The sequence below is a fragment of the Aquarana catesbeiana genome, linkage group LG07, assembly GCF_042186555.1.
Source record: "Aquarana catesbeiana isolate 2022-GZ linkage group LG07, ASM4218655v1, whole genome shotgun sequence".
Lineage (NCBI taxonomy): Eukaryota > Metazoa > Chordata > Amphibia > Anura > Ranidae > Aquarana > Aquarana catesbeiana.
The window spans coordinates 167,137,621-167,159,774 of record NC_133330.1 but is presented as its reverse complement, the minus strand read 5'-3'; the positions used below and the strand labels follow the sequence as shown (position 1 = coordinate 167,159,774).

The 22,154-nt window shown below is 40.9% G+C and overlaps 1 protein-coding gene across 3 annotated transcripts in view; it reads left to right on the top strand.

Moving 5' to 3' along the window:
• ALDH9A1 (aldehyde dehydrogenase 9 family member A1) overlaps positions 1-22,154 on the top strand; it is a 98,254-nt gene that overhangs the window by 59,524 nt on the left and 16,576 nt on the right. For all 3 annotated transcript variants that reach the window (XM_073592856.1, XM_073592855.1, XM_073592857.1), the window contains 5 exons: positions 2,001-2,135; positions 7,839-8,035; positions 9,478-9,618; positions 14,978-15,166; positions 21,729-21,816. In XM_073592856.1, the coding sequence (XP_073448957.1) occupies positions 2,001-2,135; positions 7,839-8,035; positions 9,478-9,618; positions 14,978-15,166; positions 21,729-21,816 (750 nt within the window). The remainder of the gene's footprint in view (positions 1-2,000; positions 2,136-7,838; positions 8,036-9,477; positions 9,619-14,977; positions 15,167-21,728; positions 21,817-22,154) is intronic.

The following is a 22,154-nucleotide window of genomic DNA, read 5'->3' as shown; positions in this document are numbered from 1 at the left end:
TGGAGTGTGCCTAGGACCACATTCCATACAAGATGTAAGTCAAGTAGGGAAGGGATATAAGGGGTCCATTCTATGCCTCAGATGGAGAGCAACGCAAGCAATTTGTACTCTGCTGGGGACATGTAAGTGCATGGCTTGTCAGCGGTGATAATGGTGGGCATCAGAGCCCAAGAGTGGACTTAAATGTTAAGCTTAGTAAATATGTAATAATTTTATGTAGCACCCACGAATTTGGCAGAAACTTACACTTTGTATAGATCACTCACATCAGTTACTTCCCATGTAGATGCTTAAAGTGACACTATCACTACAGGGTCAGAATTCAAATAACCCAAGTCTATACCAGATGAGGTTATAAACTTAACTTTCTGGTGGGCTGAGTTTTGAAAAACTTCTATATTGGTGATTTCCAGTCACTGCATGTACTTGACATTTTGAGTGGGTCAAATACTTACTCCACCTGCATCCCAGTGTGGCTCCTCCCGCTGGCTTGTACATCAAGTAGTGAGGTGTAGGAGGTATCTCGTCGTGTAGTTGTAGGAGAAGGTATTTACATCTGGAAGTGTTGAATAAATACAGCGCCTTGGAATCCCAATATGAGTGTTTCAACACATGGGCTGCTGTAAGGATAAGTATATTGCTTCTGCTTTTATAGGCTGGGCTTATTTGAATTTTGACCCTGTAGGGGTTCATTTTTAATTCAATGTTCCTAACACATTTCTACAGACATTCTTTGGCCAACTTGTGTGAAAGTTACTTGTTGTTGTAAACCCTTGCATACCCGGTGCAGTGGCTATCCTCAGGTGATGCACAGAGTTAAAACCGATCCTCTTACCAGAGGCGTAACTAGAACCTTCAGGACCCCGGTGCAAGAAACCATGAAGGGGCCCTTTGCACTGTTCTTGGGGCCCTTTTACTTCCATCGCAGGGCAGCACTTTATTACAGTCCCACAGCGAGAACCTTCCACTTGCTCTGCAGCGGGCCCCCTTCCTGCCGTCTTGGGGCACCCACACAGTGGTGGAACACCAGGGCCCAGTCACAAGTGCAAACTTTGCGACCCCAGTAGTTCCGCCACTGTTGTCAGTATGACTGTAAATGGTGTCAGTCAGTAGAGCAGTGGATGGGGTCAGTATATAATTTTTTTTACATTTTTTTTTTTTTTTTTTTTTTTTAGTATTATTATTTACAATTTTGTCGGAGTCCGTTCGGACATACAAATTATGTAAACTTATCTGCCAAAATATTAGTAAAACTAATTTTGTGTTTTATGGCTTGAATCCTTAAAACTATTAAATAAGATTTCAGTTACGGTAGTTAATGGGACACTTATCCCCACTGGAAGACTTCCCCTCTATTCTAGGTTCCAGTAACATTTCCAAGTGTGTTTTTTTTTTTTTTTTTTCCACTTTCAGTCCCTGTTGCAAAGATCTTTAATCACACTTGGGCTGCTGGTGATTACCCGCAGAAGACTCAGTGGGGGTTCCCTGTGATTCGCTGCAGTTGGGAAACCCCCTTGAAAGCAATGAGAGCCTGAGACAGCCCATTTGCATGTAATTGCTCATGCTCCAACTACCTGCATATGATTGGCCCTAGATGCAGACAGTCTGCATCCAGGGCTGGTCATCTGCTGCATCAGTGATTACATGCAAACAGTTGCAAATAGCTGCGGGCACCGTCAGGCTCCCATTGCCTTCAATGGGGCTTCCCGCTCGCAGTTAATTGCAGTGAACCCTGTTGAGTCTTTTGTGGGTAATTGCAAAAGCTGTCATTCGCAAGTGCAAATGAGGCTTAATGCAAACAGCCCATCCACAGTTTATCCAAAACAAAATGAACATTTCGGCTTTAGATACTCTTTAAGCTGTAGTATGCAGAGCAATCAGACATATTGCATTTCTAGTGTATGTTGTGGTGTGTGTTTGTTTTTTTTTTTTTTTTTTTTTTTTTTTTTTAGCTCTATATAAAAATATGTTTTCTTTTTATGTGCTTTCCCTCTATTTAGGTCAGCATGTGCAGCTCACTGGGGGCTCATTTGGTTACACAAGGAGGGAACCTCTTGGAGTTTGTGTTGGGATTGGTGCTTGGAATTACCCCTTCCAGATTGCATGCTGGAAGTGTGGACCAGCTCTTGCTTGTGGTATGTGTTCTGCTCAAAATGAACCTGTTATTAAAATGTAAAGGCTAAGTATATATTTTGCAAAAAAGCCATAAATGCAACAACAATGATCTTGAGGTCAATATAGATTTACGCTCTTTTTTTTTTTTTTTTTTTTTTTTTATTCAAGCCTGCAAAACATTACACCTGTGATCAGTGCTTCATGGGTGCAATGCATAGGTTCTATCAGTGTTTTCTCCCAGCCCCAGGTCCATAAGAAAGGTATGGACCTGCTGTTATGGGGATGAAGGAAGTTGTGGAAGGACTACAAAGCGGAGACTATGTGTTCTTCATAGTCCCTCTGCCCCAGTGGGACCCCAGTCATGCACAGCTGAGAATGCTGCTAGAATATTCACCCTGCGAGTTGGGTAAAGGAGAGAGGAAGGGGTGTTTTGGGGCTTGGGGATGCTGTATGCGGCCCTGCTTCATCTTAGTTGCTGAATTTTGGTGTAATGTGAAACATAGTTAAAAAGGTGAACCTAGCTTTTAACTTCACATGAACAAATACTGCACACATCGGCATTACATTAGCACACTATTTTAGGAAAAAAGTCTGTTTTTGCTATTAAAAAAAAAAAAATCTGCAGCTTTTTCATGTGCACTAAAGCCTAGGCAAATTACCATTACATGGTCTGTAGCTAGCAAGTGGCATTGTGAGATTTTGACTGTTAGAAACTTCACAGTAAAAATGTTCACTTTGCAAGGGTATTTTCACTTTAAAAGGGAATTTTCACTTAGTTTAGTGAACATGGTGAAAATTCTCTCTGCAAAGAATACCCAATCGTGTAGCGGATAGGGATTTGGATGATTGAAGTCCTCATGATTGGATGATTGAAGTCAGCATAGCTTCTCCATGTTCAAGAGGAAGTAAAAATTCCCTTGCAAAGTGAACGATCCTTAGCTCAGTGAACATGCTCTTTTTCTTTAGTAAATCAACCCCAGAGAGTCTGTTCTGCTACACTACTTCGCAGGAAGAATGGCCTGAATTACTGTATATCTATACATGCAAACAGTATCTCACAAAATTGAGTACACCCCTCACATTTTTGTAAATATTTTATTATAGCTTTTCATGTGACAAGGCTGAAGAAATGACACTTTGCTACAATGTAAAGTAGTGAGTGTACAGCTTGTATAACACTGTAAATTTGCTGTGCCCTCAAAATAACTCAACACACAGCCATTCATGTCTAAACCGCTGGCAACAAACGTACCCCTAAGTGAAAATGTCCAAATTGGGCCCAATTAGCCGTTTTCCATCCCCGGAGTCATGTGACTCGTTAGTGTTACAAGGTCTCAGGTGTGAATGGGGAGCAGGTGTATTAAATTTGGTGAAAATGTTCCAATTGGGCCCAAAGTGTCTATTTTTGTGTGGCAACCATTATTTTCCAGCACTGCCTAAACCCTTTTGGGCATGGAGTTCACCAGAGCTTCACAGGTTGCCACTGGAGTCCTCTTCCACTCCTCCATGATGACATCATTGAGCTGGTGGATGTTAGAGACCATGCTCTCCTCCACCTTCCGTTTTAAGAATGCTCAATAGGGTTTAGGTCTGGAGACATGCTTGGCCAGTCCATTACCTTTACCCTCTGCTTCTTTAGCAAGGCAGTGGTCGTCTTGGAGGTGTGGTTGGGGTCCTTATGTTGGAATACTGCCCTGCGGCCCAGTCTCCCAAGGGAGGGGATCATGTTCTGCTTCAGTATGTCACAGTACATGTTGGCATTCATGGGCTCCTCAATTAACTGTAGCTCCCCAGTGCCGGCAGTTCTCATGCAGCCCCAGACCATGGCACTCCCACCACCATGCTTGACCGTAGGCAAGACACATTTGTCTTTGTACTCTTCACCTGGTTGCCACCACACACGCTTGACACCATCTGAACCAAATAAGTTTATCTTGGTCTCATCAGACCACAGGACATGGTTCCAGTAATCCATGTCCTTAGTCTGCTTGTCTTCAGCAAACAGCAAACTGTTTGCGGGCTTTCTTATGCATTATCTTTAGAAGAGGCTTCCTTCTGGAACGACAGCCATGCAGACCAATTCGATGCAGCGTGCGGTGTATGGTCTGAACACTAACAGGCTGACCTCTGCAGTAATGCCGACAGCACTTATACGTCTATTTCCTAAAGAAAACCTCTGGATTTGATGCTGAGCGTGTGCACTCAACTTCTTTGGCCGACCATGGCTGTTCTGAGTGGAACCTGTCTTGTTAAAGTTGGTCTTGGCCACCATGCTGCAGCTGAGTTTCAGGGTCTTTGCAATCTTCTTATAGCCTAGGCCATCTTTATGTAGAGCAACAATTCTTTTTTTCAGAGTTCTTTGCCATGAGTTGCCATGTTGAACTTCCAGTGACCAGTATGAGAGAGTAAGAGCAATAACACCAAATTTAACACACCTGCTCCCCATTCACACCTGAGACCTTGTAACCCTAATGAGTCACATGACATCAGGGAGGGAAAATGGCTAATTGGGCCCAATTTGGACATTTGCACTTAAGGGTGTAGTCACTTTTGTTGCCAGCAGTTTAGACATGAATGGCTGTGTGTTGAATTATTTTGAGGGGACAGCAAATGTACACTGTTTTACAAGCTGTACACTCACTACTTTTACATTGTAGCAAAGTGTAATTTCTTCATTGTCGTCACATGAAAAGATATAATAAAATATTTACAATAATGTGAGGGGTGTACTCACTTTTGTGAGATACTGTAAATACAAACTCTACATAGAACACAAGTACACTTTAAAGGGTGACAACATAACTGATATTTTTATTACACAAGTGTGCAAGTCAAGTTTCAATTCCCATTTCAACTTGTAACATATTTGCGCTGCAATCTTCAATTTCTCAGGGATATTTAAACTGTATACTCATACTCAACACTAACCTAAAGCTATATGACCAGTTTTCCTGGTCTAAAATACTGTAGAAAATGATGCTTCAGCATTTTTTGCTATTTGGTAACATAATCTTTTATTCAACCGCCAATATGAAAGTAAAAGTCTGAGAAATATGGGAGTTGACTTATTTGCATGCTCCAGGGTTGGGATCTTTATCATACTCTATCTCTTTATCCCTCTGTGGCTAAACTGACGTTTTTAGATGTCGGTTTCTAGCTGTCAAGTTAAATAGTTCAGGAGAAGTTAAACAATGTCCTGTGTACGTGAAGCCTTATGGCCCGTACACACGATCTGAATATCGTACGAAAATGGTTGTCCGAGGAAGGATCGTGCGATATTCGGATCATGTGTACACTGCTTTCGACAGCCGATATCGACCGTTCATCCGATATTATTCGATCGGACATACCCAAAAAATTTCCTCGTACGATTCAAGATCGTACAATTTTTGTTTAGTCAGTATAGTTGTCGTCCGAAAATACAATACAAATACATTACAACACATGACATCACTTCTGATTTTTTTTTTTTTTTTTTTGTCTGTCGTATGAGAATTTTCATGACTTTATTTAGCTATTCAGTTTCTACTTGCGACTATTAAGCGAGAAGGGTCGTACGATCTGTCGTACGGTATTCGAATTGTGTGTATGGGCCATTAAGCTGGCCATACACTATCAGAATTTCATTCAAAACTTTTGATTTTAGGAACGGTTGTTTGATTTTTTTTTTTTTAATCCATTAATGATTCAAACTGACGTTCGTTTTCGACTGCAGTGATGAGGAAATTCCAAAGGAGCAAGATGGAATTTTTTTTCTTGAACGAACAAACTTAACAGCATGTATTTTTTTTTTTTGTTCAGTAAAGTCTTTTTATTCCAAAATCAAATATTGAAACCATTCAAATATGTGATGTACTTTTCAAAAACTCCTCAGGCCACAGAGAATTTTCCCACAAATGTTCATACAAATTTTCTTACGAACATTTATTTCTAAAATCTACTAGTTTATGCCCAGCTTTATCCTACCAGAGGGCAATTGCGAGGCCTAGCCAAGTAAATAAATTTTATCATCCACTGGATGAAAAGGAATGAAATCTTTTAAACACTTGTGACACTACACTTGGTGATTTGTAAAGGTTCTATTTTATTTTTTTTTTAAATAACAAACCTGTTATACTGATCTGCTCTGTGCAATGGTTTTGCACAGAGCAGCCCCAGTCCTCCTCTTCTCAGGTCCCCTGCTTGTGTTCTGGGCTCTTCCTCTTCTCTGTGTGCCACCAAAGGAAGCCGCTTCCTATGGTGGCACATGTGCAGGCTCAATACCAAGCTGGGCTGTGTACTTCTATTGACGCACACAGTGTGACTCAGCCCCTCTCCCTGCTCCCTGATCACTGGATTTGATTGACAGCAGTAAGAGCCAATGACTCTCACTGAGTTCATTGAGGGGAGAGAGAGTTCAGGCTCAGGTATGTATTTAGGGGGGCTGGAGTTTTTCTTACCCTAATACAGAGAATTCATTAGGTTCCATGCACACTGGACTTAAAAAAACGTAGATTCTACAGGCGTTTGACGTTTTTTTTCACCTGCCTATAGAACACAATAGAAGTGCTTCTAGGTGTCTTTGCACATTATGACTACTACAAGCGTTTTCTGTCAGGGACGTTCAGAGGCAGGAAAAAAAACCCTTCTCTATCGCGTTTTCTGTAGAAGTTTAGGAGCTGTAAAAACTTCAGTCTCTCCTAAACTCCTCTTATTTCTTCTAAACGTCAGGTTTCAACGTTTTTTTTTTTTTTTTTTTTTTTTTTTTTTTTAGTAAAAACAGTGTGTTGTCACTAATTTCCTGGCTTTACAGGAAGTATCTCTTGACCCTGTCCATTGTCTCCATCTTTCTATGAGAGAGCCACACGTTCAGACATGGCCAGGAGGGAGGTCACACAACATCAGTTGATTTCAGCTGTGCAAGGACATGCCAACCTCTGGGATAAATCTCACCCAGATTATAAAGACAAAATTATAAAACGTTCATCCTGGGAGGAGATGGCATGAACTGGAGCACCCTGAGTATTCGGAAGAGTAGAATTGAAGAGGTAGAGTGGCATGGCTCTTGATGGCTCAGGAATCTCTGCTCGCAATATCCTTTGCTCTTTTTGTCCAAAATGGCACCCAGCAAAAAAAGCTATGAAATGCTTATTTTGGGAGTAAAACTTTTGCAGAGGGGAGTGTAGTGCAAAAAATGCCTATAAACTAAAATGCTCTTAAACTCTCATAGACTCGCCTAAATTTGTACAATATGCTCTCAATTCGCATCTTTTATGCCATGTTTTTAAAGCTAAAACGCTGAAGTTTTTTCTGCTCCTAATGTGCATGGAGCCTTAAGGTTAAAATAACTTTAGCCTTTACCATTACTTTAATTTACAAATGGAACTGAATTGGATTACATCAGATTAGCTATTATAAGCCTTTATGGTTTCTGTATTGGCCTAATTCATTCTGTATTACCCAGCACAGAGAGCGAACGCTTTTCATACTTGCCATTCACTCACTTTTCTGCCATCTTTGACAGTTTTTATTAGCATTGTTAGTATGTATTTTAGTATCTTCTATTTACTTGCTTTTAGACTTGCAGACGCATTTTCAGTGTGTGTGTGAGTATCAAGAAGTCTCCATCTGGAGACATTTGTTAAGATACTGCTCTTTCTGCATACTTCACGTCTAGAACTAAACCTATATCTTCTCAATATACAAATGCTGGCTCCGAAAAATATTTTGTAATGTTCCCTCAGGAAATGCCATGGTGTACAAGCCTTCCCCCTTCACTCCGTTAACCGTAGTTTTGCTGGCTGAGATCTTCAGAGAGGCAGGAGGTCCACCTGGTCTCTTCAATGTGGTGCAAGGGGGAGCGACCACTGGAGAATTCCTCTGTAAGCACCCAGATGTGGCGAAAATATCCTTCACTGGCAGTGTTCCCACCGGCTCAAAGGTGAATCGATGCAGCTCTAAACAGAACAACTAGTCAAGATTCTTTATATTTGTGCTTGTTCATTTATTTAATGTTTCTTGTTTTATATGTCTGTATAATCATTTCGAGAAATGCACTGTTTGACAACATACCCTGTGTTTTAGACCCCATACACCCTATTAGATTTTTTGCAGATTTTTGTCTTCAGATTTACCAAAACCATATAACATGAGGTCAAACCTTAAGAGTTTCAATTTGTATGCAATTGCACAACATGGTTTTAGTAAATCTGCAGAGAATCTAATGGTGTGTATGGGGCTTTAGTCTTCTCTTCCACACACACACACACACACACACACACACCACACACCACACACCACACCACACACACACACACACAAAATCTAACAGATTCCTCCATCCACTAAAAATTGTGTGGATGGACAAATCGCTGCTGCTGTTTTATTTTATTCACACAGTGAATAATAAACTGTTAAATACAGAAAAGCTGATCTTGGAGGTATTTTTTGTGTTAAGTGGAAGAAAAATGCGAATTGATGTGTAACAATTAAGACTCCCTCACATTTGGTAAGAGAAACGCATGCTTTTCAAAGTGAGATTTCAGTACATTGAAAGTCTCCTTAAGAGTACAACCTATTTTTTGCACTGCATGTAAAGCATACTTGCACTGGTACATGCAGGAGTTTGTCAAAGCACTGCACATGCAACCAAATGCAGTGTTCCAGTCCTCATACACCGTGTACCATTGAGCCGAGCCTGTCGGGTGTGAAAAAAAAGACCTTTTTATTAAATACCTCTCAAAGAGATCACAGTATTTCTCCTGTCTATGCATCAGTCTTCCACCCCCAGAAGGCCGTACCATCTTTCTTTTTTTTTTTGGCATTTTTCAGGTTTAGCTTTTATTTCCTGGATTATGCTTGCCTCGAGAACGCAGTTATTTTAAATCCTGATGCCTGTGCAGTAGTCTTTGTTCTTTGCTGTGTGTACACATGCTGTCTTTCATAGGTCAGCCCCTATTTCTGCCTCTCACCTCATTATTAGAATTGTCCCTGTGACTGATCACTTGCCTGTCTGCAGCAAACTGATGGCATTCTCCCAAGAAGCTCCTTCTGTCACTATCATTTGGTTGGAGATCAAGGATTCCAATTTTATTTTATTAAATTTTTTTTTTTTTTTTTTTTTTTTAATATTGTTTCTGTATATTGTGACCCGTAGTCATTTATTCATACAAGAAGATAAGGTACCATAATACTTTGACCACACTGTGTCCATAAATCTGTTTGTAGATCATTTTGCACAGGTAACTCTCTGCTAAAAATTACTCGCAGTAAATCATTTTTTTCATCATGCCATTCTGCAATGGGAGGGTACCAAATCTACATGCACTTACTACATACCTTAGAAATAATTAACCAGCTGTAAACCAACCTGTCTCTTTGCAGATCATGGACATGGCATCCAGAGGCATAAAACCTGTGACTTTGGAGCTTGGCGGAAAGTCTCCTCTCATTATCTTTTCTGACAGTGACCTAGAAAATGCTGTAAATGGTGCAATGATGGCAAATTTCCTAACACAGGGACAGGTAAAATGTGATTCACTGGGAACTTATCAGATTAATCTGCACTAGTTTACACGTTATCAGGTGTTACAAATGGGTATCCACAACAGATCTGTAACATATACCACATTTTTGCTAGCGTCTGCCTGCACATAAATGAGAACGGAGTATTCAGATTCCTACTAAACTATCTTGCCTTAAAGTAGTTGTAAACTCTGACATCTATCCAGTGAAGTGACTGGCCTCAGTTGATACAGTGATTAAACAAATCTACCTACATACATTGTACCTGTTTATTTGCAGCCATTTGTCCTGTACATCCGTGTAAAACTCAAAGATGAAAGCGATGAGCTGCTGTTACACACTGTACAAGAGCTATGAGAGCTGATTGGAGGAAAGGGACACCCCCCCCCCCCTTCACACAGAACAAAGGAACAGAGTGGAGACTGTCAATCACAGATTGATCCATGATCTGTCACCTTTTTTTGTTTGGTGTCAGGAAAACTTGTCAGAAGGGAATCTTGCTTGATAACAGAGGAACTAGTCAGCAGAGAGAAATGGCACTTATTGCTTTGGAGAGGGGCAACTAAAAACTATTGAAATATGTGCTTTGTTCAGATTTTATGTCTGAAGTTTACAACCATGTTAACCCTATTGTCCTGGGAGGATGTCTTATGATCTCCAGGGATATCAGCCAAATGCAAGGTGGCTTCCGAAGGACACTGGATAGCAAAACTAGTCAAGGCTCCATTATTTGGAACGCACGCCGTTCCCCAGGTGGTTGAGCGGTGGAGCTAGTTCTAACCAAGGCTGTTTACGTTAGTGCCGAGCCTAGGCACTAATTCATATGAGTGAGAATTTTATACCTTTTTATTTTTTTTATCCCTTTGTTTTGATTAAAACTACTGCACTATAAGACCTTCTGTCTTGTCTGATGTTTGATGTTTCTGATGTGATTGTTCCTGGAGAGATGACAGAGTTGAGTTAGGATTAAGAGTGACCATTAAAGATTAAAACTAGCAGTTTGGCTGATAGCCCTGGATATAATAAACATCGCTTGATGACCTTTTACTAATTTAAAGGTCATGGGCTATGAATTCCACATGGCGTGGGGACTGTCTGTATGATACAAGGACATTTGTTAATGCACTATAATTATTTTGGTGTTCAACTATTTTCTGTTTTAAGCATCTTACGTCTTCCTTTTTTGACATTATTTGTACAATCAGATTGCATAGTGTATGGCCATCTTTATACAAGTACATAGGAGGGACTGGATGGAGACACTCAGCTATGGTATCATTTCCATTCACATCTCCACATAGTGGAAACTCAAGTTTCTGCATGCTCCTTTTTCTTTTTTGGCCTTTTTGGAGCATTTTCACTCGCCATTTGAGTGGGCTGTCTGTGTGACAAATGCTCCAACTTTTTCTTAGAACGGAGTGTGGCATGTTTTTTACTTTGCTTTTTGGTGCTCTTGCAGCACATTTGTTGCAAGGCAAGCATGTACCTAAAACCCACACTTGGGGTGCCATATACATGATTGCATTGCAGGTGTGGTGTGTTTGCAGCTCATTTCCAAAATGCGGGTCAAAGCATGTGTCTTCTGTGCAGTTTGCCATGTGTTGGGAAATGCACGGATGTGAATGGAGCATTATTGTTCTTGTGTAAACACACCCATTTCACCTTCGGGCCCCATTCACACCTAGCGTAATGGGAGTGCATTTTTTTTTTTTGCAAATCTTTCCCCTGTCACACATAGTGCAGCCTATCAATTGCAATGGGTTGCCCTACACGTGGCAAAGTAGCTCATGGAATATTTTAGCGGGTTGCGGTTTGCATGTTTTTTTACTCGTTCTGCTGCGTTTCTCGCTCCATTTTTTTCACATGGCAAAATGTGAGTTTGCTTATGTGTTTAGGGTGACGTTAACAATTAATGGCACCAAAAATGCAACTAGTTAATATTAGTATAAAGGTTGCCATACACTATACAATCTGATTTAGATTTACCAAACCTATATATTAGTAGGACACACCATCTATCCAATCACTCTGTATTCAATCAGGCAGGCCTTTGCACTACATGATGGGAGATCTAAAGAAGATGGTACAATCTGATTGTATTTTGTATGGTGAGCTTTACAGACTTCCAGGGACACACTTCTCCTGTTTTCAATACTACAGCTCTGCTCCACATAGGCTGTGATCGTTCAGCTCTTGAACACTCTGCCAAATGACCGATCAATGCAAGAAAGAGGGTAAGGTGCAAAACCAGGAAGACCCTTACTGTATTCAGCAAGAATGTTGGTTGTTGACATTGATTATATGTCCATACAGTGGTGGGCAGGAGCGATCTTCTGGAGGGGAAAGGGGGCAGGTGAAGGGTGTGTAATGAGCTCAGCTGGTGAACTCCTTCCTGTGTCTTTCCCAACCTAAGGGCTGTCCAGGAAGTAAAGTAATAGAGTGTTTTTTTAATACAAATTGGAGGCTGAGGTAAGTCCCGGTCTAGCACATATAGAAAACTTTTTCTTTTCTGCAAAAGAGGTACATTAGTGGTATATTGGAACACAGGGAAGCTGGAAATTAGGGGGAAAAAAAGTGTACTTGGCTTTTAAAGCTTTGGAAGGAATAGGTAGCCTGTATTTATTTATAAACCTAATTTTGACACCCTGAAAGACAAGCTATTCTCAGCCAGGGTCCAATGTTCCTTGGAACCCTATGATTCCTCCACAACTTGCTAGAGGTTCCCTGAGCACTGAGCTATTTGTCTCTTAAATAAGTAAGTATTTGTAGCTATCGGTAAAGGGGGCATTCTTACCAATGATCACCAGTGTAACGGCTCCTTTTTTCCCTGACCACCACTATAAGGAGCCTTCTCCCCATTCCCCTTAATGACCACCATAGAATGTTGTAGAGTGGCCAACAATGAAAGCAAAGCTGGTCTTTCTCCCACTAACCACCAATGTAAGGGAGCATTTTACACAGGTTATCACCCCCTTAAGGCTGGTACACACTGGCCAAATATGAGCAGGTACTGGCCGATTCAACAGAAACCGACTGATATTTGGTAAGTGTGTACAGCAGCCTGTCCAACAGAAGCCGGCCTAACTTCGAATGGGCTTGCTGGAAAACCAGCAGCCAATTGGTGGCATACGATCGGTGCTGGCAGCCAATGGCTGCGAGTTCTGACTGGTGTGTTCTGGCTGGGGGGGAAGCGGTCACAATAGCTCAGCTGGGAGATCGCTGTACTAACATTGCATAGGGTTGAATGAATAAAGACTGCCTGTGTTTACCAGGCATTGGTCTTTAGTGAATGCTGCTGCTAGACACATCCACCTTACTAACTGGTCAGTGCTCCCCCCCCCCCCCCCCCCCCGCCCCTTTTTGTTTTTTTTTTTTGGTTTGGTTTTTTTTGGTTTTTTTATGGGGCAAAATCGCTTTTTTTCTCAGGATATTTTCTCTCCTGGTTAAAATTTCTTAAGCTATTGTTTTGGGCTAATTTCTCTTCTGGTCCAATTTTTTTTTTTTTTCTTACAGTGCTTCCTCTTCTATAATAAAATAATAGTACAAAGGAGACAGAAGACTCCTTTACTCACTTGTGTGTATAAAAACCTGCAGAAGTAAACTGGTTGTACCATTGTAGTCCCTCAAGGTATAAATGCATAGCTTTAAAATTAAGCTTTAGGCTGCCTGCACAGTGGACGGTCTTTGTTGGAGTTCACCTTCTCAGGGGGAAATCTGTCCGCTGAGCAGAAAAATGGCTGGTCCGTGTCTGCTTTGCTTATGCAGACATACACAGACACAGCTTGCACTCCTTGGGCGGTCAGATGTAAACTGACTGCCTGTCCATTTACACCCGACTGCCATCCGATCTACCAGATGGATGGGAAACGGATCCCCATCTGTCTGTTTTTAGGAGGTTGGATGTCAGCGAATGTACCAGACAGATGTCCGTTGACATCTGCCGCTCCAATAAAGGAGACTGGAGGTTCGATCAGGTTCGCCTTAAAAACCAACAGGTGGATGCAGTATTGTGAAAGGGGCCTTAATATTCTCCAAATGTACAGGGGTACAAGCATGAATACAACATACTGTACATATTATTCTTTACCCCCACAACATTTTCTAAAGATCTGTTACAGACTGAGAAGTAACCAGAACAATCACTACAGTGGTGATTGCTGTTTGCTAATTTCGGTAGATGAAGTAACTATGTATTGTATACAAAGTATCCAGAAGTTTTTTCGTGTGTGTGTGTGTGTGTTTGTGTCTTTTTTTTTTTTTTTTTTTTTTTTTTTAGTTGTGTTCTAGGGCTGAAAATTTTCAGTTTCATTTTACTAGTTATTAGTTCAGGCACTTTGCTTTGAGGGTATTTTCTCTTTAGTGTGTATTTTTGTTACCTGAAGTTGGTCATACCCATAACCAGTGCCTCATATTGGCAATCTTCTAAGGAATATTTTTTAATGTCTGATAAATTTACAATTTTATTAAAATAATTATGTATGGCTTCCAATATGTAACTATTTCTTGACATTTTATGCCAGTGTTTTGAAAGCATTATACATGGAATATATTGAGCTACTGCTAAGTTTATTCTTTGCAAACCATTCCAAAAATTTACCAGTGCAATTGTTTGTGGGTTTTTTTTTTTTTTTTTTTTTATTGGGGAATTTTGTGAGTCATTATGTTTTATTAAAGCAGTATTAAACACAAAAGGAAACCTTTATTTTATATTGCAGTTTACCAATTCTTAGATGTGATGACTGCATTAGTTTTATTTTTAAGGCTTGCTTTCTTTTATTTTCATCTGCGATCTGGCCAGCACATCTGTTTTTCAAAAAGAACAAGCTCCCTTACAGTTTCAGGGATGAGACAAACCATTTAACTTTGGTAGGGGTGATTACAATGGTCAGCGTTTTATATAAATCCTTTTACACTAAAAGGAAAAAACTGCTGTAACTGCTTATAAAATATTAGCTTGAGTTTGGCTTTCAATTTGTTAGTGTTTTAAAATTTCCTGGCACATCTAACACTCCCCACCCCAGGACTGACACTGCTGCTGTCCAAATGTGCCCCCTGTGCTCCTTTATCCAGAGTGGGGGCACTCTAATACAGGAGGTGTGTTACTGACCAGATAACCAGGTGAAAACGGGGGGGGGGGGGGGGGGGGAGCCTAAACAAAAAATAATGCAGCCACCATATTCAATGATTGGTAGGCTGCATCTGCAATATACAGTACTACAAATTTTGGTTTTGGGTTTAATGACGCTTTTATTTTCTGAGTGTAAAAATAGACACTTGCTTGGTGTTTAAATTTATGTGCTCTAATTTCTTGACCCGGAACAACTCATTTTGATGACCTCCTCACAATTGTGCCTTTTAGGTGTGCTGCAATGGAACACGTGTGTTTGTTCAACGGGACATTCTGGAGAAGTTTACTGAATCGGTAGTGAAGAAGGTAAAGAAAATTAAAATTGGAGACCCTCTTTTGGAAGACACCAGGATGGGACCACTTATTAACCGCTCTCAACTGGAAAAAGTATTTGGTTTCATTAAGGGTGCAAAGGAACAGGTAAGTGAAATGTGACTGTAAAGCAGGTCTTTTGCATTTTACTTTTTTTTTTTTTTACTTTATAACAAACTTTTTTTTTGCAAGATTGTACAAAAAACATAGAAAGCATTGGTACACATGTTTAACCACATACACGAGGTGTTCTGTATACAAAGAGCATGATACACTTATATTTTTATCATATAGTTAGTTCTTTAGGTTTTGGCATAATCCGTATACTTCCATACTCATACTTAGTAAGTATCAGGATAAGCACAGTTTATGTGCATGTCGTAGACTCTTGTAACCATCTATCCCATACTCTGTTATATTTATTTGGACAACCTCTGTTAATATAAAGGAATTTTTTATATGGAAGGGTTGTGTTAATGTCTCTTTTCCAGTCCACCAAGTGAGGGGGTTCAGATCTCATCCACTGTCTGGCAATAATTTTCCTAGCCGAAAATAAAGTTTCATGTAGGAATATTAATGTGAATTTATCTAATACATCTGGAAAAATCCCTAGGAGGCATTGCTTTGGGTCAAGGGTTAATGGAGACCCCATGTCGTCGTGTAAGAAGGTAACTATTTGTTTCCAGTAATCTTGTATCTTATGACAGGACCATATAAGGTGAAAGAATGTGCCTGTTTCAGTTCCACACATTGGGCATGTGGTGGGTTGACTTCTTTTATATCTAGCTACCCTAAGAGGAGTGAGGTATGCGCGGTGAAGTATAAAGATCTGGGACAGTCTGTCTGAAAGTTTGGGTGAAACCAACTTGCATGTTTCCAGGGCCTCCTCCCATTCTTCATCCTCCATCCTTCCAACCTCCCTCTCCCATCTTGGTTTTAACGCGTAAGCTAATTTTGCAGAGGTAGGGGCGGATAACATGTTGTAAAAACAGGAGATTAATTTTTTTGAGTCTGTATCCTTGACTATGGCTATAATAGAGTTAGGAGTGGGCTGTGGAAGACCTTGTGCAAACTGCGTATGGATCGCATGACGGATCTGGAGATAACAAAAAAACATTTGATTCGGGATCTGGAACTCCATCTTAAGTGTCTCAAACGTTTTAAAAGTTCCATTCGTGAGTAGATGATGTAAATAGTATATGCCCCTGGCTGCCCATAAATCTGAGTTCTGGATTCCATTAAGTTCCTGCAACTTGTTATTATGCCAAAGTGGTGTATAGTCATTAAATGATGGTGTCTCTAGTTTGGAAGAAGCCAATTCCCATATGCGTCTATAATGATACAGCAAAGAGTGTCTATAATCTTTTGACTGTGTATTCCCTACACCCACTGCTATCCCATTTATTGGGTCCCCAGTATGTTGGGCCCAACGGGGGCTTAGTAGGATGAGAAAGCGTTCCTTGTCAGTTTTGTCAATATGAAATAGTTGGGATAGTTGTGACGCAATATAATAATGGTTAAAATCAGGTAGTGCTGTTCCACCCATATCCGTTGGGTTTTTAAGTGTTTGCCATGAGAGTTTGTGTCTAGATTTCCCCCATATAAATGGTTTGAGTAGTGCTTCTAATAGTTTAAAATACTTAAGGGGTAGGTATACTGGAGTATGCCATAAGACGTACAGTACCTTAGGCAGTAGTACCATCTTTATTAAGTTGACCCGGCCCCATATTCCCAGGGGGAGGCGGGACCAGACCTGGATCTTAGATTTAATTAGGGAGAATAATGGTTCAATATTCAAAGAAATATATTCTACTGGATTCTTGGATATTTTAACGCCGAGGTATTTTATTATATCCACCCTTTGAAGAGGTAAATTAGACTGTGATTCTGTAGGTGGGAAACTATCGATTGGTAATATCTGTGACTTTCCCCAATTAATCCTCAAGCCCGAGAATTTCCCAAATTGTTCAATTACGTTAAGAGCTGTGTGTAGAGAGAGGCCAGGGTCTGCTAGATAGAGGAGAGTGTCATCTGCATAAAGGCTAATTTTCTCGGTGAGGGATCCGAATGTTAAACCTATTATCTCCTGGTTAGTACGGATGGACACGGCGAGGGGTTCTGATGCCAGAGCATATAGCAAAGGCGAGAGCGGGCATCCCTGTCTCGTACCTCTGCTTAGGCTAAATTCCTGAGAGGGGCATCCATTGGCCACCACTCGAGCAGTTGGTAGCTGGTATAACAGTTGCACCCATCTAATAAACTTGGGCCCAAATCCGTATCCCTCCCATGCATTTCCAGAGATAACTCCATTCAACCGAATCAAATGCCTTGGCTGTGTCTAATGTTATTATTACCCTTGTGCCTACATTATCATGTTTGGCCTGGAGATTGATAAATAGCTTCCTTAAATTAAAGGAGGTGTTACGGCCCGGCATAAACCCTGACTGGTCCACATGTATAAGGGATAATATTACTTGGTTTAGACGCTTGGAGAGTACTTTGGCCAATATTTTAACATCTACTTGGAGTAAAGATATGGGGCGGTACGACTCAGGGTATCCTAGGTCTTTCCCTGGTTTCGGTATAAGTACTATCGTGGCCTCTCTCATGGATGCAGGTAGTGTTAAGGTTCCGAACATAGTGTTATACAGAGTCAGCAGTTTGGGTGTAAGTATCTCAGAATAGTGTGCATAAAATTCAATGGGCAATCCGTCAGACCCCGGGGATTTGGACTTGGCAAAGTCTGCATGCATTTTACTTTTTTATTGTACTTTGCAAGCTGGACACATGGGGATCCTTTTTATTTTCATTTAACGCAGCACTGAAAGTGAAAGGTGTGCACAAGCACACTGTGAAGGCAATAATGGTGTGGGAAAGGCAAACAGGGTTGTAAAGGAGCTCTTGGTTTAGAGCAGATGATTGAGATTGAACATCTTGGGACACACTGCTTGACCAGAACTTGCACCCACTTGTCACTTGGGCACCACCTCTGATCCATAGTTCACAAATCAGTGAGCCTCTTTCCTGCTAAATCTGACGCAGAAATGCTGTACTTCTGATACACTCTGCAGATTATTAGATGTGGTTTATATTTCCTCTTTGTAGGTAAATTTTCCTCCTTACAATTGTACCTTGCTAAACTATGACTAACTGGTCAAATTATCTATGTAAGTGATCTCACCACTACTGCAACTGATGTTTGAACATAGTGGACAAATGTCTAGGCTTTGACCTTTTGGTCTTTTGACTGTGACACTCACAGTTTTCCTTTGGTTAAGTTGCTTGGCTGGGGGGGGGGGGGGGGGGCGCGCATTTATGGTATTTAACCTTTTATGGTTGCTTAGACATCTTGAATCCTCCAATATTTGGATTCAGGAAATGGTTTTTAACAGGTACAGACTCTAGTTTCACGCGTTTTACCACATCTCAATCAAGCCTTCTCGGGTCTTCTGTTCCTATGTGGTGGTGTTCCCGTTTCCATGGCAACACGTTCACCACATTTTGGATCTAGAACTCTGTCAGTTCTCATTCTAGTCCAGAAATAAGGGACAATTTATGGTTAATGTGGATATCAAAAATGTGTACCTGCATATCCTAATTTTTCCAGTGCATCAGTGTTTCCTACACTTTGCTGTGGGGTACATAACTTATCAGTTGTGGCCTTGTCCTTTGGCCTCTTGTCTGCACCTCAGGTGTTAACCAAGGTGCTGAGCACTAGTGTTACCCCTTCCGCGGCTTATACTGTCTGTAGCTGTTCAAACTTGACTGTCCAAATATTACAACGGTTCTGATGGATGCTGAATATTTAGAAACCGCCTTCTCTTTTTTCCAATTTCTGGATCTAGTCCTGGACATAGATCAAACCAGAGTGTTTTTGCCACAGAAGAAACTTCAAACTGTCCAATCTCAAATTCCAGCTCTCCAGTCAAAGAGCCTTCTGATCCTGTACTTTGTAGGAGCATTTAAACCTGGTGGTGAGCTCCTTTTTTAAAGCAGTCTTTTGTCCAGTTTCACTTCAGACCTCTAAAAGGCAATATTCTGTTATCATGGGACAAGTCAAGCATGTACCTGGATAGATCATCTCTTTTGACACTGAAGACCTGGTTGTCCCTAGCCTGGTGGCTCATGAAATCGGCTCTTTCGGGGAAGTCCTTCCCAACTTTTGGAGGATTCTCACAATCAATGCCAACCTGTTGAGCTGGAGAAAAGTCCCAAGTACCCAGATGGTGCAGGGGTTTGGTCATCCTTGCAGTATTATTTCCTGATCAATGTCCTTGAAATTTGGCCAGTGCACTGTGCTGGAAGGTCATTGGATCCCGATACAGTCAGACCATGCCACGGCAATGAAGTACTTGAACTATCAGGGAAATACCAGAAGCATCCACCATGAGCAGAACTTCACTTCTGTCTCATCCGCCATGTATGCCCCAAGTGTGGACAATTGGCAGGTAGGCTTCCTCAGGCAACAGGCATACTTCTCTTGGTGTGTGGGTCTTGAGACTTTCATCCCAGGAGTTTCTCTGTGAGACATATCCCCTCCTCTTCTTCCTTCAGCTAGTTCAGAGTTTAGCTTTGATTACTTATCCAGTGCCAGTTTTTTCCCTTTCTATTCTGCTTCAGAGATTGTAGGACTTGTTTTATTTCCCTGTGTCATAAACAACTGTTTTAACCCATTAGAGACATTCCTCTCTCAAAAAGGTGGTATTTTTTGTGACCAACACCTCTGCATAAGGGCAAGGAGGTGCTGAGACTCGGAGCATTCTTCTCTGGCTATTACCTCCAAAAAGGACATGTTTTCTTTTCCTCTGTCCAGCTCCAGTTCATTTAAATGTAATTTTCCCTCTTACTCTGGATGTAGTCTGGGCTTTAAAAGTTTACTTCTCAGCCACTGCTTCTCTCACATAGATGGATTACTTTTATTTTATTTTTTTTTGTCATCCTGGATGGACTACATAGGGGTGCATCAGTTTCTAGTTCCTCTATCTTTAGTTGCTCGGGCAGATCATCGTCCAAGCTTACAGTCTAATGGTTGGGTTCCACATTTTCTTGTCAAGGCATGCTCTACTGGATCTTGGTGTATCTTCATCTTTTTGGCATTAAGCAAATTTTCCCAGCAAGGATTCCCAGATCTACCTGGTGGATGTTCAGGCTTTATCTGATGCCAGCATCAGGAATTCAGTTCAGACTGCTCTTTTGAGCTGTAGACCAGTCTCCAGTTTTCTTTTGTTTGTCCTTTTAGCCTTTGTGCTACATTGCACACCCCTTAGTTGCACTGCTTTAGGGTGAAAGTAAAATTTTTGCACTCGCCTTTTAAAATACTTTTTCCTGGAGTCCATTAAGGGATACAGATCCCACTCCTTTGTGTTTATGGTCATGGTTTCGGTACTACTTTGCTACAGAAGTCAATGCTGGTTGTGGACAGGGCTTTTTCTTTGCTGGCTAAGGCTTCATGTACATGGGACGTTGTTCAACCCCTCCTGAAAGATTAAACTTGACAGCTAGAAACCGGCGTCCAAAAACGACCGTTTAGCCGCGTTTACATGCCGCTTTTAGCCGCGTTTGCGTCTAAAAATTTTTCTTTTTTCAAAATGGCCAAAAATGAAAAACGCCTGTAAACGAAATGCTGCTAAATGCGAGTTGCCGCGTTTGGTGTTTGAAATGCCTCTAAACACAGTGGACTATAAACGAACCAGTGTACATGTACTGATAAGATAACATAGAGGAGGGCTCAGGAGCAGGTGAAAAAAATGCCCAACTGCTCCTAAACGTCTGTTTTACCAGCAGCAGTGTACATGAGGCCTAACAGGGTTTTTTTTTGTTTTTTTTTTTGGTCGCCAGTGTGTTGCTCCAGTAGGCAGCAGTATCACTCAAATGTGTAACACTTCATGTGTCCCTCAATGAACTCCACCATTTCACCATGAAAATTGGGTGCAAATTGTGCGTGTTATACGCCAATACTTCAGTTTTAGCTGCCTCGGAGGGGACAGGGAGGGGGGGCAGGACGAGCACTGTCAGATTACATACAGTGAGAATCTCCTGTTTACTTGGCGGCCTCTGTAATAGGAACTCCTGTCTCCTGGGCCGCCCTTTGACCACTGTTCTGTCTATCATAGGAGATTCTCACTGTATGTAATCTGTCGGCGCTCGTCCCGCCCCCCCCTCCCTGTCCCCTCTGGGCTGCAGATGGGCATCGATCAGGCTGCACTGATGGCAATGGTGAGGCTGCTGCATTGATGGCAATGGTGAGGCTGCATTGATGTGGACTGATGAGGCTGCATTGATGGCACTTGTGAGGCTGCAGATGGGCATTGATCAGGCTGCATTGATGGCAATGGTGAGGCTGCAGACGGGCACTGACCCTTATTTTACTTCAAAGATCCTTATTTAAACTTTAAGTTTTTTTCCTGAAACTTCCCTCTTAAAATGAATGTGCGTGTTATACGCCGATAAATACGGTATATGTATATGTGTGTGTGTGTGTGTGTGTATGTATATATGTATATATTATTAGTAGATATTAATATTAGTAGATTTTAGCCTCAGTTATTAACTAGAGTTCATAAATGTTCCATGTGAAATTAATTACAATGTATGTTTTGTTTAGATGTATCATTTTGTTTGTCAAGTAATAACTATAACTTTTTATCTACATATATGTCACTTTTTTTAGGGTGCAAAAATCTTAACTGGAGGAGATCCCTACATCCCAGAAGATCCTAAACTGAAAGGAGGATTTTTCATGAACCCCTGTGTACTAGGTATTTGTTTTATTTATATTTATTTACATTGCTTCACAGTGGCTTTCATAACTGTTTTTGTAAATGATACAATTTGATCCAGAGCTTTGGAAGGATATTCCTGATGTTATGTGGAAATTGGTAACTCAAATATTTTTCAGGCTTTCCGACCAGAATTTTATGCATTGTCTGTAGATTTCATAGTTACAACTAATGGGGTCCATTTTAAATGTAAATATGAGAACTTTTATAAAGAAAAAATTAGTTGTGTAAAAAAGGTTATCAATATTTTCGCCTAAGATTTACACAATCTTCACCCAAGATGTACACCATTTTCTATAAGCATTTTTTAGGGAAAA